At 44.7% G+C, this 18,417-nt stretch overlaps 1 protein-coding gene across 8 annotated transcripts in view; it reads right to left on the bottom strand.

Moving 5' to 3' along the window:
- Positions 1-11,663: 11,663 nt before the first annotated feature.
- The window catches only part of NCOA2 (nuclear receptor coactivator 2), a 131,605-nt gene continuing 124,851 nt past the window's right edge, over positions 11,664-18,417 (bottom strand). For 6 of the 8 annotated variants that reach the window (XM_035125670.2, XM_035125667.2, XM_035125671.2 and 3 more), the window contains exon 23: positions 11,665-16,824. In XM_035125670.2, the coding sequence (XP_034981561.1) occupies positions 16,813-16,824 (12 nt within the window). In that variant the 3' untranslated portion in view covers positions 11,665-16,812. Of the gene's footprint in view, positions 16,825-18,417 lie in introns of all 8 variants that reach the window. The other 2 variants (XM_035125669.2, XM_060277755.1) reach the window with 1 other exon arrangement.

The raw sequence follows: 18,417 nt of genomic DNA, 5'->3' as shown, positions 1-18,417 counted from the left end.
ACCTTAGAGACTAAGTTTGTCATTGGTATGAGCTTTCGTGTGCATGCACACTTCTTCAGATACACCCTGTATCTGAAGTGTGCATGCACACGAAAGCTCAAACTTAGCTGGTCTCTAAGGTGCTGCTGGAAGGATTTTTTTTAATTTTATTTCCTGTAACTAGAACTAAGAAATAAAAAGGACTCCAGGGAACAGCGGTGGATTAAAGACTCCTTGATGCTCCCTACTTAACCATCAGTGAGATCTTTAAGGGGCCTTGTGGTCCACGTCTGGGATTTGGCCCACTGCAGTAGAAGGGCTTGCTGCCGTCCCAGAGCCTCTCCCTGCTTTCTTGCCCCAGAGACCCAGGACCACCAGTGTTGCCTCGGGGAGGCTCGCGTCGCCAGCCCAGCCACCTCCTCTTCCGCAGTGAGGGCACCAGCAGCACCAGTCCCACCCGTCAGATCTGGCTCTCCATCGCTGCCAAGGGACAGAGGGGGCCGAGCGCGCTTCCTACTTCGGGGAGTCCCCCTCCGCTTAAGCAGCGGGCACCTCCCGAGGGCAGAGGCGGGTCCTCGCAGGACAAATAGGGCAAATCTGCCCCAGCCGGCCGGCGGGCTCGAGTGGCAGGCAGGCGAGACGCCTTGTACTAAGCGGTCCTCGCCCCGCAGCTAAAGTCGAAATACTCTTCCCAAACATCTGCAGAAAGCAGCATCCCTTCTCTCCTAGTAATTCTGCTGCCAAAAGTGATCTGGCGCTCCCTCTCGAACTGAAGTCACTCCGATTTTCTTTGGGAGGCATCTACACTAGCCGGTGTTTGGATGCCTCCCGCTCCCCGGGAACGTCAGAGGCTTTCGGGGTGGAAGGCAGCCAGACAAGAAAGGGAAGTTTGCTGCCGCAGCTGCTACTCACTCAACTTGCTCTGCACTCCTCGCAGGGCCGCGTTGGTTCTTCTGGCCGCCCCTCTACGCTGCGCCTACCAGAAGCGGCCGCTTAAGGTGGAGCCACGTGCGCCTTGCGGGCAGATGGTGCTCAAAAGATGCTCGCCGAGAGGAGGCGGGCGGAGAGATGCAAGTCTCTCTCAGACCCAGCACCTTCGCCCGCCTCCTTAGACGGCACCAGCTATTGGTCAAAGACCGGCTTGTTTAGAGGGGAGGAGAAAGGTGGAGAGCGTTCGCTCCTCATCACATCTTAGCAATGACTGCCTAAGATGCAGCCGGTACTGCCGGTCAGTTTTGTTCTAAACTCTCTTCCGCTCTCCCTACATTAACAAGAAGCGTTAAAAAAAAGGGGGGGGGGAGGTCTTCTCAACATTACTGTGAAAACATCCGTAGTCCTACATTCACCAGGGAAGGTTAAAATAAACTAAAGGAAAAGCAGCGTTCATCCGAGATCATTCAAAGATAAGGAGTTCCTTAGCATCCAATTCTACCCAACCCATTCTCTCAGTCAAGGATCACTTATCTTTGAGTGTCAATAGCTCAGTTGGGGGTGTGGAGCTGGGAAAGCGGGGGGGGGGGGTTGCGGCACAAAATAGCACCAAACTTTGGCACTGGTTTGGAGTCAATGGGACAAGGTTGGATTTTTGGCATTAACTTGTGTCTCCGATTTGTTTTGTCAATTACTCGGTTTGGGCAGTCGCACAAAACGCGGGGTTCGCAGCACAAAACTTTGGCATCAGTTTCTGGGGTGGATCCTGAATTTCCGAGTCACAAGTTAATAAGCCTTATCTGGAGATTTATGGGAGAAGCGGGAATCGCGTCAGCGATGGTAAAGAACGATCAAATACGGTAGCTGTAAATTATGGTATGCCGCATTCCGTTCATGTGACATATCAGGAGATATGTTACTTTTGTGACTGTCACTTGCTCGTTCGTACTTTCTGCATACATAGTATCCTTCTGACTTCACCGTTTACACGCCCGCCCCCCCCCCAACAGCATATGGTCCAGCATATTATACTTTCAACACAGGAAAACATTTCATGCATCTGAATGGTCCACGATATCTGCGAGCATATCCCTGGGAGTAAACCAATTAAACACGGTGGGGCTTCTTACTGAGCAGTTTTGTATAAGATTGTGCCTCATGAGGCGTTTTCTGGGCAAACATTGTTTCCTAAGAGTAGATCCTCCCAAAGGGGAGGCGAAGGACAAAGGCATTGCCTGGGAATAAAGGGGGCGGCCAAAATAAATAAGAATACATATTTGGAACAGAGAAATAGATAACTACTTGACTATAAGTCCCATCCGCGTTCTGTCCCCTTAATTCCCCGCACCCGCCTTCAACGTGTCTGATCTACTTTTAATGTTGCAAAAGGGGTTTAATTGAATAGGAGGAGTTGCCCGAAGATTCTCCAAAGGAAGGTGGCCGTGGAAGCGCTTCTTGTTTTGTCCCTTTTCTCCCTACGAACATTTGAGTTTGAGAAATCGCACTGATACCTACCAGGAGCTTCTAGTGTTGCCAAATGGAAGAAAGGAGGAGGAGTTGTAGAGGACGGGATTTTATTAGGGATAGTTTGCCATGTGACCTACTACACCTGCTGAAATCAACACAACTGTTAATTTTCCTTAGCCTTCCAACCGGTAGCACAAGCACCCACGTGGGAATCAGGTTGAGATAACAAGAACACCCCCTCCCCAATTTACACCCCTCCCTTTCAGAATTATTTAACTGGAGGGTAGGCTGGAATCATAGATCCGTTTGCTCAGAAAAAAATATTGGGGGCTTTTTTTCTTAAAGAGAAAGAACACACGCGCATTTTTAAGCGTTTTACGAACTGTCAAGAGAATTCCCCGACTTTTAATGTGCTTTGCGACCATTCACAGCCTACGTTTTTCCCTATTATTCCTTAAAGGGTCCAGGAAGTCCTTGTCCATTTCATCTCTGGTTTCAACCGAAAATGACCGAGCGACAGGAAGTCCTATCAATTTAATAAAAAACACCGACGGCCTCCAAATTGACAGCCCTCTGGTGAAACTGGCAACGGTAAGGAAAAAACCTTTGATAATGTAACCTATGTCGGTTGTAACTTGAAGGGGGGAAAAAGGGACAAGGGAGATAAAGCGAAAAGGTTTTCTCTTGCATTGTAATTTTCACCCACCAGGGGTGCCAACTTGAATAATACATTGGGGGGGGAGGTAGATAAGCCCCGCCCCACATAACTGATCACATCATTTGAATGATCGCATCATTTGAATGGCAATGCCCATCAACTTTGGGTGTGTTCAAAGTCATGGAAAAATTAGGAGAAATCGCGTTAGGGAGCGTTACCCGTTAAGGACACAAACTCTTCTACACATACAAATGTGTTACGGGGGCAGCTGTGAGCAATGGCGTGTGAAAGTCTAAAAATACGGCTCAGAAACTTTGGACTAGGGAGGCCAGCCACTGTTTCACAATGAGACAAAGACGCAGGAAGGTTGGCATCAAAAAAATCAACACACCCTCCCGCATTGCCATCAATCAAACAAATATCTGATACAAGAGCATTTAAAGGAGTTGTATTTAGGTCATATTAGGAGTAGAAATAAATGTGGACTAAAATCCATTGAGTCCAGTAGGTTTACTCTGAGTATGATATTGTCAGCTACAACCCGGCCTACGTTACTTTCACACCGCCACACCAACAGCGGGAAAGAGTTTCCAAAGAGCTTTAAGTGGCACGCCCGAAATGTTTATTATAAACTTTGGGTGTTTTGAAAGCCAATGTCAATTTCTTACCCCCATTTTCCCACTGCCCTTTAGAGCAGCACCCTATGAGATGCACTGATATTTTTTAAATGTTGTTTTTCTATTGAAGTCTGTCCTTTTAAGAACTGCGCAGATCCCCCTATTTAACTTCTCATTGTTGTTGTTGTTTAGTCGTTTACATAGCTGCCAAGTTTTCCCATTTCTCGCGAGGAAGCCTCTTCAGCATAAGGGAAAATCCCTTAAAAAAAGGGATAACTTGGCAGCTATGGTCGTTTAGTCGTGTCCGACTCTTCGTGACCCCATGGACCAGAGCATGCCAGGCACTCCTGTCTTCCACCTCATGTTCGTAGCTTCAAGAACACTGTCCAATCATCTCATCCTCTGTCGTCCCCTTCTCCTTGTGCCCTCAATCTTTCCTAGCATCAGGGTCTTTTCCAGGGAGTCTTCTCTTCTCATGAGGTGGCCAAAGTAGTATTGGAGCCTCAGCTTCAGGATCTGTCCTTCCAGTAAGCACTCAGGGCTGATTTCCTTAAGAATGGATAGGTTTGATCTTCTTGCAGTCCATGGGACTCTCTAGAGTCTCCTCCAGCACCATAATTCAAAAGCATCAATTCTTCGGTGATCAGCCTTCTTTATGGTCCAGCTCTCACTTCCATACATCACTACTGGGAAAACCATAGCTTTAACTATACGGACCTGTGTCGGCAAGGAGTGCTTCTCATAGTACTCCCAAATCATGCAGTCAAAATACACTTTGATCAGGCTGCTCTGCTTTTGGAAATGTAGTTGTTTGAATATATATATTTTTTTTAAAAAATGTATTCTGGGGATCTCTCTGTGGAGAAGAGATTTCTGTACACTACCAGGCCGCTGAAGTAGCCATGGTATACTGTACTATGCACCGTCCGCCTCCACAGTCACTTACGGACTCATTGTTAAAACCGTATTTATGGAAGACAGTCTTACTCGGCTACGAGTGATCGCCAAAGAAGAAGAAGACGACTTGGAGGGAGCCCATTACTTGCATTTTAATAGCCAGAATGAATTTAATTAAAAAAAAAACCACACACACACACATATGCACAATGCTTGCTATCAACAATGAATTATTCTCTTGCCGGTAGGCTATATTTTAGTGACAAGTTCACCTATGATAACATTATTACAAACGGAAGGGGGGGAAGGAAACTGAAGGAAAGGCAGGGCCCCAATGAATGTCCATGGGACTTCTACATCCAACTAGCGCTGCCAGAACTCCTTCAGAATCGTCAGCTTAGAATTTCTGCAGGAGCAGCTCGCTCACCAAGCTGTCTCTACGCAAAACTCTCTATTCTACGCAATTCTCAAAAGTGCGGGTGCCTGGTCCTCTTGCAGCTGCTCCAAATATGGCACTTCGCACCTCCGACGTGTGCAATATAATAAATACAACTTTTTTTTTTCAATGTGGGGAGGAGGAAGCGAAGAGCACAGCTCCTCCGTTCAGGGGATCTTCTAAGTAAGATCTTTTAAGGAAGGCTTTGTCTCCGGGATAACACAAACCGGAGAGAAGAAAACCAGCCAGCATCCGCAGAGGCGGAGCATCGCTTCCAACTCACCGCAACGATTTATACGACCCTGGAGGGGCAGCAACCCAACATCCAAGCCACAGGAAGTGTTTTAAAGTCTGCACTGCGGTCAATGAATGGGCAACGGCTACCAGAGTCCTATAGCCAATCTGACTTCGGTTTCAAAGAGATCAATGGGAAGGGGCTGTGTGTGCCCGGCTGAGTATGCCTGCTAGTAACTGGCAATTCGGCAGAGAAAAGAGACGGGCGCTTTGGGTTTCGCTCTGGAAAAAGCACCCCCGTGCAGGATGCAGCCAGGGCTCCAGCGACTCAGAGAAACGAAGGGGAGCAAGCGAAGGCGCACAGCCTGCGGGCGCCCCTGTGCTCCCAGATTCCCTGCTGAGTTTCCGGAGCTGCGGAGATTCTGGTCTCCTCGTTTTTTCTTCGCCACGACGCCTGTTCGATTTCTTCATGCAGCCCCCTCCAAAGCTGTCTCTCCGGCAGATCTCAACAAAGTTATCGAGGGAGAGTGAAAGGGACAGAAAGAAGGGAAAACAAAGGAAAGGGGACTTGCTGCCCCAAACAAGGTGGAACAGAGTGCAAAGATTGTCCAGAAGTGGATGCTGGCCGTGAGCTGCCAGCAGGCTGCAACCCAGGTTCGCCCAACGATGCGTTGAGGGCAGATTCTTCCCCCACATACGGGCTCTTTACTCATCATGCCAGAATCAGTATTGGATCCCTCGGATCTTCGGGTAAGTGCGAAATGTTCAATAGCACAAGAACTGTGGTCGAGGCGATACCTGGTGCTGCTGAAACGCTCTTGGGGTGCCTGAGCAGCGGTAGTTGTTTCTTATACAGGCAGTCAGGGGACGGTTGACTTAACTTTGTCTGAAATATTGCCTTGCGTGCAAATATATTCCACTGACACTAGAGGGAGCTATTTGCAGCTGCATGTCTTTAGGACAGGGGTTGGCAACCTTTTTCAGCCGTGGGCCGGTCCACCGACCCTCAGACCATGTGGTGGACCAGACTATTTTTTTGGGGGGGAAATGAATGAATTCATATGCCCCACAAATAACCCAGAGATGCATTTTAAATAAAAGCACACATTCTACTCATGTAAAAACATGCTGATTCTCGGACCATCTGTGGGCCGGATTGAGAAGGTGATGGGGCCACATCCGGCCCACGGGCGTTAGGTTGCCTACCCCTGCTTTAGGATGAACATGGCCTCTTCTGTTAGTTCTGGATAATTGGCAATGTTTTCCCCTACAACAAAGCCTGGGAGGAAGGTGTGCCGTTCTTTGCTCTGATTTCCTTAGGCACTATACCAGGCTTCCCCAAACTTCGGCCCTTCAGATGTTTTGGACTACAGTTCCCATCATCCCTGACCACTGGTCCTGTTAGCTAGGGATCATGGGAGTTGTAGGCCAAAACATCTGGAGGGCCGCAGTTTGGGGATGCCTGCACTATACATTTAAAGCAGTAACACAGCACTTTAAACTACCATGGCTTTCCCCAAAGAATAATGGGAACTGTAGTTTAACGGGGCTGAATTTTAAGGGGGATTCCTATTCACCTCAGAACTAAAATTACCATTGTTTCATGGGAAGCGGTTTACAAAGGAGGAAGCCCCATTGGACTTTAATAAGCTTGGATAAAATTGCATTGCAATATGCAGAACTAACATCAGCTCCTGGTGGAGACCACAAAGGGGATCTTCCCATTATTCGCACCCTTCACTAATGGAGAAAAAAAAACCCTGCCCAAGCTGCATCGCAAGGAACAGCAGTTCTCCTTTCAAGCACAGCCTGTCTAGCAGCAGAGTTGCACCCAGAAGGTTGACTTTGCAGGCCAAACCATCCATGAGACCACTGAGCTCCAAAGGTTGTGCAAGGTTTCAATTTTGACCGTGCTGAGTAGTTCCTGTTGACGGACAACCATTTTAATCAATCTGTCAGAAAGTAAGAATGCCAAGTAAAAAACTGAATCTAGATGCTAGATAATCTGCACCAGTCTTTTTTTCTAGTTGGCAATAAACCATTAGTGTGAGCTTATTTGGTGTTATTTGTACTTTCAGACACACCTGCTACAGAATGCCATCTAGTGATAGATGTGAATGCCATTCCTGTGGCTTACTTTCCATTCCCACTAATGGAAAAAGAGCAAGGCATGAATTCTGGAAGTGCTCAGTGGGTCATTTGAAGCTGCTCTCTGACACCACCTTTGTCTTTGCGGTTTTGTTCTGCAGTAGTTTCCCTGCTCCTTGCCCCAGATTTTGCTTTGTGTGGTTAGTTCCACCTCTTGGGGTTAAGTAGTTTTCCTCGGAATTTTCGAAATTGATTTTTGTCAGGTAGGGAGCTTCAATCCTTTCCACTGGGGTTTGAGGATGTAGCCTTGGCTTTCTGGTGCAGGTGGTACTTAGACTAGTTGCCAGACTAGTAATACTTGGACTTGCCATTTTGGTTCTTCCCCTATTTGGCTTGAAACCTAGGATAAGTGCAAAGCTGAAAGCAGGTCAACAAAATGACTGTGCATGGCCAAAGAATGAGGCTATAGATATATTATACCCTAAAGTGCCTCCTGTGCAGGGTGATCAGTGTCTGATAAGTTTCCTTTCAGAGCAGTCAGAGTTGGGAACAGTTTGGAATGAATTTTGAAAACAGGAGCAATGAAGTGTGCATGCACACGAAAGCTCATACCAATGACAAACTTAGCTGGTCTCTAAGGTGCTGGTGGAAGGATTTTTTAAATTTTGTTTTGACTATGTCAGACCAACATGGCTACCTACCTGTAACTAGGTATCAATGTGTTTACTCTACTTACTTCAAGATATAGAAAAGTAGCCCATTTTGAATGTGGAGGCCCTCCTGCAATTTTTGCTGAAGGGGGCTCAGGCTGCCTCCCCCATTGACACCAGTGACTACTTAAGAGGAGGCCTCAAAAGGATATTAGAGATAACTTCCAGTAGCCCCAAAATGTAGTTGACCAAGAGGTAAAAGCACCTGCCGAAGAAAAACCAACTTGCTACTGAGGTATAGAACTGGGAGAATCAATCAAAGGTGGTTTCTCTCTCCTGATATGCTCCACTGTTCAGAATGATAGGCAGCCTGTAACTCAGGTCTAGGTAGCAGCACAGTAGATAACCCAGAAAATTCAATAGTGAGCATATAGCTAAGGAAACCAAGACTAAAATTATTTCCAGTCTGCCAAAAATGAAATGTCAACCCTTGAACTTAAATCTGTCAGTCAATTTCATTGGGTGATGCAAATAAATGTAGTAAGGTGGGGTGGTGCTGAAAAGATGGGGAGGTCTTGATTTAGGAAAGGATCCTGTGCACAGTAGCACAGCACCTGACTTTGTATGCAGGAGTTCCCAGGTTCAATCCTTGGAATCTCCAGCTATCTAGTTGGCAGCTAGACAGCTCCATTGGTCAGAGTATCGTGTTGGTTATGCCAAAGTTGCAGGCATGATTCCCATAAGGGACAGCTGCATATTCCTGCATTGCAAGGGGTTGGACTAGAGCAGGCATAGGCAAACTTGGCTCTCCAGATGTTTTAGAACTACAACTCCCATGATCCCTAGCTAACAGGCCAGTGATCATGGGAGTTGTAGTTCCAAAACATCCGGAGAGCCAAGGTTGCCTATGCCTGCATGGGCGTAGGCAGGGGGGGCAGGAGGGGGCACTGCCCCCCTAGAAGCAAAAAAATTAATGTATTTTACAGACCATAACCAGCACTTTTCCCCTCCAAAAACTGAAGTGGAAAAGGCTTTGCTTCAGCAAGAGCAGCTAAGTCTCCGCTTGCTGGGGGGGGGGGACACAGCAGTAACAAAAACACATCAAATAAATAAAGCAAAGTGGCTACCAGTAGTTAAGCAGTTAAGACAATGGAGCATATATCCCCAGGCAAGATTTGATAGCTGACCATTTCACCCTATTGTTCTTAAGTGGGACTTGTTAATGAGCATTCAGGAGCATTAAGAGTTCTATTGGCGATTTAATGAGGGTGCAGACTCAGAGGATTCAATTTGACTAAGGTGGCTCTGCAAGGCTAAAAGGAAGTGAATAAGAAAGGGGGGGCTGTAGCTTTGACAGACACAGTGATGTTTATAAAAAGCATTGGTGTTCCAGTCTGCCCCTCCTCCTGCATCTGTATACTGTAAATCAGGGGTGGCCACCTCCCAAGAGACTCTGATCTACTCAGAGTTTAAAACTGGGGGTGATCTACCCCCTTTTGGGGGGTTCAGGTCAAAGCTGTTGAGTTTTTTTTAAAAGGAAGGGAAGCCCTGTTTTGGGGGGTTTAGGTCAAACTTGTTGAGCTTCTTTTAGGAGGGAGGGAGGCCCATTTTTGTTTAGGGCTTCAGGTCATAGTTCAATTTTTTTGAGGGAGGAGGAAAATTTTGGGTGAGCTTTTTTTAGGGGTGCCAGTGACCTACCAGTGATCTACCACAGACATCCAGTGATCTACTGGTAGATCACAATCTACCTGTTGGACGTGCCTGCTGTAAATCAAGCAGAGAGAAAGCTGCTTACAAGGCTCCTGTACATGCAGAGTTCCAGCATCACAGCGTCACCCAGAGGCACCCACAAATATGAGTTATCCCTCTCTCTATTTCTTCCTTCCTTCCCTCCCTCTTCCATCCTTAATAAAATACGGGGGGGGGGGCAGATAAGCCCCACATAGAAAGCCCATCAACATGGGGGGATGACTCTTTCAAATACGGTATTTACCAGTAATTGGGGGGGGGAGAGGCACCTAGGCCTCTAGGAGTTGGCTGCTACGCCTAGGAGTAGGACAATTCAAGAAAGCAGAACGATGCATATGGTATGGTAATATATCAATAGAATCGTAGAATTGTAGTCGGAAGGGACCACAAGGGTCATCTAGTCCAACCCGCTGCAATGCAGGATTTTTTTTCCTAAGGTGGGGCTTGAACCATGGTTGAAATATTATGCTGATATGCAGCAACACCTCAGAGCTGTCGTAGCTGCGGCCATGCCTTGCCCCGCCCTCGCCCGCCCTTCCACCCCCTCTCGCCTGCCCGACCCTCCTGTCCTCTTGCTGCAGAGTTCCAGCATCACAGCATCATGAAGAGACACCCACAAATATGAGTTATCTCTCTATTTCTTCCTTCCTTCCCTCCCTCTTCCATCCTTAATAAAATACGGGGGGGGGGGCAGATAAGCCCCACATAGAAAGCCCATCAACATGGGGGGATGACTCTTTCAAATACGGTATTTACCAGTAATTGGGGGGGGCACCTAGGCCTCTAGGAGTTGGATGCTATGCCTAGGAGTAGGACAATTCAAGAAAGCAGAATGATGCATATGCTATGGTAATATATCAATAGAATCATAGAATTGTAGTCGGAAGGGACCACAAGGCTCATCTAGTCCAACCCCCTGCAATGCAGGATTTTTTTCCTAAGGTGGGGCTTGAACCATGGTTGAAATATTATGCTGATATGCAGCAACGCCTCGGAGCCGTCGTGGCTGCGGCTGTGTCTTGCCTCGCCCTCGCCTGCCCTGCCACCCCCTCTCGCCTGCCCGACCCTCCCGTCCTCTCCAGCCAAGCAGGGTAGCCGCCAATGCTACCAGCCCCAGAAGCACAAGGTGGCCGCTGCTGCCACCGCCACGATGTCATCAGGCCCGTTGGCCCTTTAGCCCCGCCCACTTTGTGGCCCCGCCCCTTCTGTGCCTTGGCCCCGCCCCTGAACGACCATGGCTTGCCCCCCCCTAGTTTTGATCCTGGCTACGCCCTTGTATGCCTGGACTAGAGGATCCTAAGCGTCCCTTCCAACTTTTACAATTCTATGATTCTGGGAACCCTTCTCTTCTAGAAATCTGGAGAGCTACAGTCAGTGTAGACAATACTGTACTGAGCTAAACGAAGCAGAGGTCTGACTTGGTATAAGGCAACTTCCTGTGTCTTAAAGAAAAAGCAAATGAGAATACACTCTACTCCGCAACAAAGTTTAAGCAGCACTATTTGGCTGCAATACCTCCCCAGAAATGTGTATCTGTGTTTCTATGCCACACAGAAGGGTTATTTCCCACCACTTACAATCCTTTCCGTGCCATAGTTTTCCTCATCAAAAGATATACCGGTAGTACCATTAGGGGCCCTGATATGCAGGACTTGTGTGTAGGAGTGGTTCTTAAGGTGCTAGAATGACAGCTCCGTAGACATTGTTGGGGTTTTTCAAGTGCTTCTTGCAACCAGTTTACATTATACAGGCTCTTTAAGATGGTTCAGATAGCAACTGAGACACTAATGTTGAAATAGTAATAGAAAAAGGGCTTGCATAGTGGGTCCAGTTCTTCCATTGCCTCTTTTTTTAAAGCCCTGCATTTCCTGAAAGTTGTGTCCCTCTTCCACCACCCACCCACCCTACAACAATGCAGCACTCAAAGCCAGTGCTCTTTGCTGTAGTTGTCCTCAAAGGAATAGTGTGTGTGTGGGGGGGGGGGGGAATGCATGGGCTCACCCCTCACTGCTTTTTAATAGCCCAGAAGTGATAGGCAAGTTCACAAACACATTCCCCTCAGTTTTTGCTGCTCATCCTGTACTGCATGAGGCCACAGGTGAGAGGGAACACTGGTTGGTAGGATCATTTATCAGCAAACGGCCAGATTTTGCCCACAGGTTTCCAAGGTATACTAGGGTGATGACTTTTTCATTTTTTCCCCTCAAAAATTATTTCCTGTAGCACGAATGGATGAACTTTTGCCTATTAATGACTAAAATGAGGTATATTCCATTGAAATATTAAAAAAGGTTACACACAGTTTTTAATTTTTTTGCATGCCGTTTTACCATTTCATAAAAGTGTATTAACAATTCTATATATATTTCGTATCAAATTTGGACACAACACCACATTCCACAATGGGTAGTGTTCTTAGTAACATAGGATATACAAATGTCACACCTGCGCAAGGTAAAAAGCCCCTTTTTGGGACCTCAAAACTCAGCCAGCAGACCCTGTCAGACATGCTGGGAAAAGAACCTACAGGAGAAGTAGCAAAACATCATCCTCTAGCCGCGTGTATACTGTTACTGCAGCTAAAAAAAAGCTTCCTTGTGTTTTTGATGATCCTATATAATGTTGTATATATGTGACTCTAAAGCTTGGGTTCAATTTTATATCTGCTTACAGTGACTTCAAAAATGGTAAAAAACCTGATAAATAAAATTTTTAAAATCATTTTGTGCCTGAGGGTTTTTTAATCAAATCTCTTTGAAAGTAAGATTTTATCTAATCTTTAAAGAAAGCTCATCAAATTATGATACAGGGAAGAGAGGTTGTAAAAAAGTCATCACCCTAGTACAGGGGTCCCCAAACTTACCTCGCCGAGGGCCGGTGCCGCCAGCGCCAATTGTGCTGCGGGCCGGAGCACGCGCCCCTACACATGCACACACACAATTTTCGGTGCACTTCCAGGTCACTGGAACACCGGAAATAGCTTGTGCGCATGCGCACGGGCCTCCTCCGGCCCGGAAGTGCACTGGAAATGACGCTTGTGCATGCGCATAAGCTATTTCTGATGCTCCGGTGACCTGGAAGTGGGCAGCCGCACCGCGCCACACCGTTAAGAGCAGGTGGCGGCGGGGGGTGCTGGGGGCCACATAAAAGAGCCTCGTGGGCCGCATCTGGCCTGCGGGCCTTAGTTTGGGGAAGCCTGCCCTAGTATATACATTTAGTATGGCAGGCTGTGCTAACTGCACTTGAACCCAGGCGTTAACGAGTCCATTACTGGAATGACTTAAGCATGCCAGCTCTAGAGACAGTACATGGAGAGGACCAATGAGGAAGCCCTGCTGTCTTAATTCAACTCAGCGCCATCTACCAAGTGGGATGCTGTGACTCTGCTGGCACAACTTTTTGTACGCACAAAAGGCACAACAGAAGAAATGTTGCTATGTCTAAAGCCATGTAAAACCCGAAGGCATTAAAATTTATTAAATGATGCAATAACAGAATTCTTTATTTACAATAGCATTATTTAACATCAAATAAGCAAATAGCATCAGCAAAGCAATATTAACTTGCATAAATGTATTTAAAATTTCTCTGAATATATCTACCTTTGCATAAACTGCTCACACTAGAAATACAAACATCGATGCAGGTGAACAAAGTGATGTTCAGAGTCAACTCAGTCTTGAAAATAAATCACAACCTGAAAACACTGTAAGCTTTCTCCTGAAGAACCATAGTTTATATATTGCTTAGTTTTACCCTCGTATAATCTTTTCATATACACACACTCATACACATCTCAGATGCAACTTCATGAGGAACTGTACAAATAAAACCCACAAATGACAAAAGGAAAAAAAAAGAATCAATGCTTGAAGAAATGTGTCCATCATCTCTATTCAACGACTGAAAGCTAAGTGATGATGCGCTTATTTCAAAATTGTACACAATTCACTATACAAATATAATACATCAGACAGCTATGTAGGAATATACAAGACTTAAAAACAGATCTAAGGCATTATGCTAGATTTTAGCATTTTGAGGTTCTTGCACATAGCTTTACCTGTAGAAAGGAACTAAAAAGATTTTGTTTTAGTCTACAAAGAAACACCAGGGAGAAAATTCTAATTAAAAACCAAAGCCACTACAGTAATTTTCTTTTGTGCAGAGAATGCTTTTGCTCTTAGGTAGCAATACTACCATACAAATACTAGAAAACTTTAAATTCACACCAACAATTAATGGCTTAAGTTGCATTTCAAAACTGATTGTGTATCTTTGGGTTTTGCAAGTAGAGCTGAACCACCTTTTTCATGTGTTAAGCCCATATGAACTCCTTTTTGTAAAAAAAGAAAGAAAGAAAACCCACATAGATTAAAAATGCTTTATATAAATGACAAAAGCATTGCTTTCAGTTAATATAGACTAATGGACTGGTGGGGTCCCCATTTTTAAAAAATATTTGATTAACTGTTAGATGTTGAAAAATATCAACTTAAATGATATCACTTTATATGGATTTTCATATAATTGTAGATTTGGGGGGGGACCAACAAGGGTCATCTAGTCCAACCCCTATGCCATGTGGTTATATACATGTAACTTTTTTTAAAAAAAATTAAGACATCTTAAGTCCTTCACACTTATTATAAGAGAACACTGATTATGTTCCAGCATAAAATCCAATTGCTATCTCTATCAATTTTACTGTGTATGGAATTAGAAACACTGATTATAAAAAAGAAATTGATTTGGCATCGTTACCTTTGTCTCTAGCATGATTAAAATAACCAGAAAATGCCTACTCATTGTTTTCAATTCACTGACCCCAATAAAATTTCTGATGGATATAACCACTTATTTTTAAAATTCAACTAAATATGGGCAAACAAAACAATATTCTGAACTGGCCCAAGTTAAAAATTACTTATTTGCCTACTTTTTAAACTGAAAAATGTTCTGAGAGATAATATTTCAAAGGTAAAATACTTAATCCAAAACCTAGAGGTTAAAAATGATCAAATATTAATCCAGACATAATTTTATTATTAATATTAAAAAACTTTTCTTAATGTTATGGAGCTCAGGGCTGACATATCATAGATTTCCACCAGATGGCTCAGTTGTCTGAATAGCTACTTTTGAGTTTAACTGACAAAGTGGTGGGTGACTGCTCAGTAGTGCAGTTTCTCCCAGTGTAACAGGAGAGCCACTCAACAGGAAACAAATGGTTTGAAATGAATTCTATATGTTCCTTATTTTTTTTCTTAGCACTCTATGAAAGTCAGATTCTTTGTATATTTTAACCCTCATCACAAGCAAACAAGATTTCAAGGTTAACAAACCTCCTCCCAAATACATGAATGATGATTGAGATAATATAAAATGCATTGCATTTTAAGTAACATCCAAAATTTTGAGTCCAGGTATGAAAGTGTGTGGATTGTGGGGAAGAGAGAAACAGGAGGTCGAAAACAACCAGCTTCCTGATATTTTAAGTCCACAGAAACTGATGCCAGCTTATACTAAAACATTACCAGAACCCATAGCAGGTAAGAGTAAAACCACCTCAAGCAGTGGCCTGCTGAACAACAGTTTCTCTAAGATTCATTAAGAAAGAATATAAACATACAAAAAAGTCAAGAATTGGCTCCTACAGTGGCTGCATATAATATAAGGTTAGATAAATGACTTTATGAGCAGAATCGCAAGGTTTAGAAAATGAAGTTTCAAGCCTACAAATTAGGTCTAATCAAGGCATTGTGATCCTTTACAAAACACTTTTTTCCTCAGGAGACACACATAGCTATGAAGATATCTAATTTAATACTGAAGTACCTCATTTGGAAATCAACTCCACAACATGTATACCTCACAAAATTATACAATTAAAACACTAAAGTCTTCAACTTAAATTATTGCTTGTTTACATAGAAACTGGTTTTTATGTACCTTACAAAATGTCCTCAGTCCCCGCTGCTTCAAAATAATTAGAACACATGATGGTTAACTCTGTAGTGATATCTGCCATAGCTTAAGTCATTATTTTCCCCAGTTGTGGAGATTGGGGGGGGGGGAATTAAGTTTTATCATTTACATCAGATGCCTTTAAGTTCTGATTTTTTTATGCCTCAATCCTGCCACTTCCATCGCCAAAAGATGCACCCTTATTTAAAATGATTATTCAGCAACTAGTTACCTGCAACCTAGAACTCAGGTAACAAACCTAGGGATACAATGAGGGTTATTCATTTCTCCATCCTGTAAGAAAAGAAACAGAGAAAGGGCAAGTGAAGGCAGGAGAAAAGGGATGCTAACTTTAGTTAATTTTTTAGGATGCTGAAATCAATTGAATGGGAACTTGATTTGAATGGTTTGACTCATGATTTTGTTTCAAAGTAACCAAAAAAGCTTTAAAAACAGCCCTCTCACAGGATATTTTAACCTGTTTACGAATGTAAACCTATTAAAAAAGGACTGGTTTTGTTTTCTAGCATGGGATGTCTAGTCAACTAGATTACCTTTTACCCAAAACAGTTAGTTAAGTGTCTGTTCTCCACATTTTGTCATTTAGCACTATGGGAGTTGTAATCCAGCTAACGCCCCACCTCCTAAAGTGGAGGTTTTAATATTAACCCACTTATTTCCAGATGGAACTGAATCCTTTGCACCAGACTGTGTAGCGAAGGAAAACAGAAAGAGATAAAGATCTAAAACTAAAAACAGAACAGAATGAGAGCGTGGTTGGTTTTCCTTAAATACATACATTTAAATACATTCAATCTGACACGGTTTATGAAAACTGGCTATCAACATTTACTTTGCAGGAGAGATCTAAGTTGCACTAAGGTGAATGCAGTGAACAGACTGAGCAACTGTCTGTACGCTAGCTTCAGACTGTCAAAGAAGAGGCTGCTCCTCCACCAACAATGGTTTTGATTCCACTCAGAGTGGCGTTGTTCCGTTTGCAGCGCTAAACTCTACTTTCTCCAGCAGAACCGACTGGCAGAACAGTTGGGGCAAAACCAAACATATGCAGCTCTTCAAACTGGTAAGAAGTCTGGGCTGGGGAACCCAGTCAGTTGAAGAAATGAGCAATCTTCAGGGTCAGCAATATTTCTAGAAGACCAAAAAGGAAAAAGAGGCATTAATAGCAATGCTTAACTGAGCATGTACTGTTCTTGGGGGACAGGGAGCAGGCGGGTCTGGAGGACTCCCTGGTCCTGAATGGGGTAACTGCCCCTGAAGGACCAGGTGTGCAGCCTGGGAGTCATTTCGGACTCACAGCTGTTCATGGAGTCGCAAGTCAATTCTGTGTCCAGGGCAGCTGTCTACCAGCTCCATCTGGTATGCAGGCTGAGACCCTACCTGCCTGTGGACTGTCTCGTCAGAGTGGTGCATGCTCTATTTATCTCTCACTTCGACTACTGCAATGCGCTCTACGTGGGGCTACCTTTGAAGGTGAACCGGAAACTACAACTACAGTAATCCAGAATGCAGCAGCTAGACTGGTGACTGGGAGTGGCTGCCGAGACCATATAACACCGGTCCTGAAAGACCTACATTGGCTCCCAGTACGTTTCCAAGCACAATTCAAAGTGTTGGTGCTGACCTTTAAAGCCCTAAATGGCCTCGGCCCAGTATACCTGAAGGAGCATCTCCACCCCCATCGTTCTGCCCGGACACTGAGGTCCAGCGCTGAGGGCCTTCTGGCAGTTCCCTCATTGCGAGAAGCAAAGTTACAGAGAACCAGGCACAGGACCTTCTCGGTAGTGGCACCCGCCTTGTGGAATGCCCTCCCACCAGATGTCAAAGAAATAAACAACTATCTGACTTTTAGAAGACATTTTAATATTTGAGGAATCATTGTATTTTAATCTTCTGTTGGAAGCTGCCCAGAGTGGCTGGGGAAACCCAGCCAGATGGGTGGGGTATAAATAATAATAATAATAATAATAATAATAATAATAATAATAATAAAAAAATAATTTTACTCCTCTGCGTACTTCAAATCACCAGAGCAAACAAGAGATCTTTCAGGTCAATATATGACACAAGGTACAGTGGTACCTCTACTTACATGCCCCTCGTTACATATCCTTCAGGATACACATGTGGCAAACCCAGAAGTATCCTTCCGGGTTTCGCCATGCGCGCATGTGCAGTAGCACTCTATCGCGCCACATGCATGTGTGGAACAAGCACCTCCAGTTGCAGAAACCTCGGGATCCGACTGGAGCTCCAGAACGGATCCCGTCTGCAACAGGAGGCACCCCTGTACTGTGAAAGAAGAATGATTAAAAGGGAGTCAAACATAAACACTGATTGCTAAAGAAATGGTAGACTTTTGCCTGCTTTTGGACACTTCTGTCCTTAAGCGTTTTGCTGAGCTGGTGTTAAATGCATTATTGTCGTTGGAATCCAGGGTTGCATGGGTGGAATCCCACTTGCACAACACAGTCACCTTCTCTTTCCCCTTGCAGCTGCCCCGTAATGTGCTCCAAAGGGTCTAAACCTCCAGAGCAAATTCTGAAGGTGTGTGGGGAGGCTGTAGGGGGAGGGAGTCCCATTGGTGAAAAGGAGTATGTTCAACTTGCACAGGAACAGCTTTGGAGAGAAGCCTCAGAGCATATATGTGCACCATACAAGTGGGTTATTCAACCGTAGTTTTGAGAATGAATTTGCCAGAATAGTTTTATAAGTAGTCCACTT

This window comes from Zootoca vivipara, chromosome 8 (assembly GCF_963506605.1).
Source record: "Zootoca vivipara chromosome 8, rZooViv1.1, whole genome shotgun sequence".
NCBI lineage: Eukaryota > Metazoa > Chordata > Lepidosauria > Squamata > Lacertidae > Zootoca > Zootoca vivipara.
Note: the sequence above shows the minus strand (reverse complement) of the source record. Positions and strands in the feature narration are given on the sequence as shown.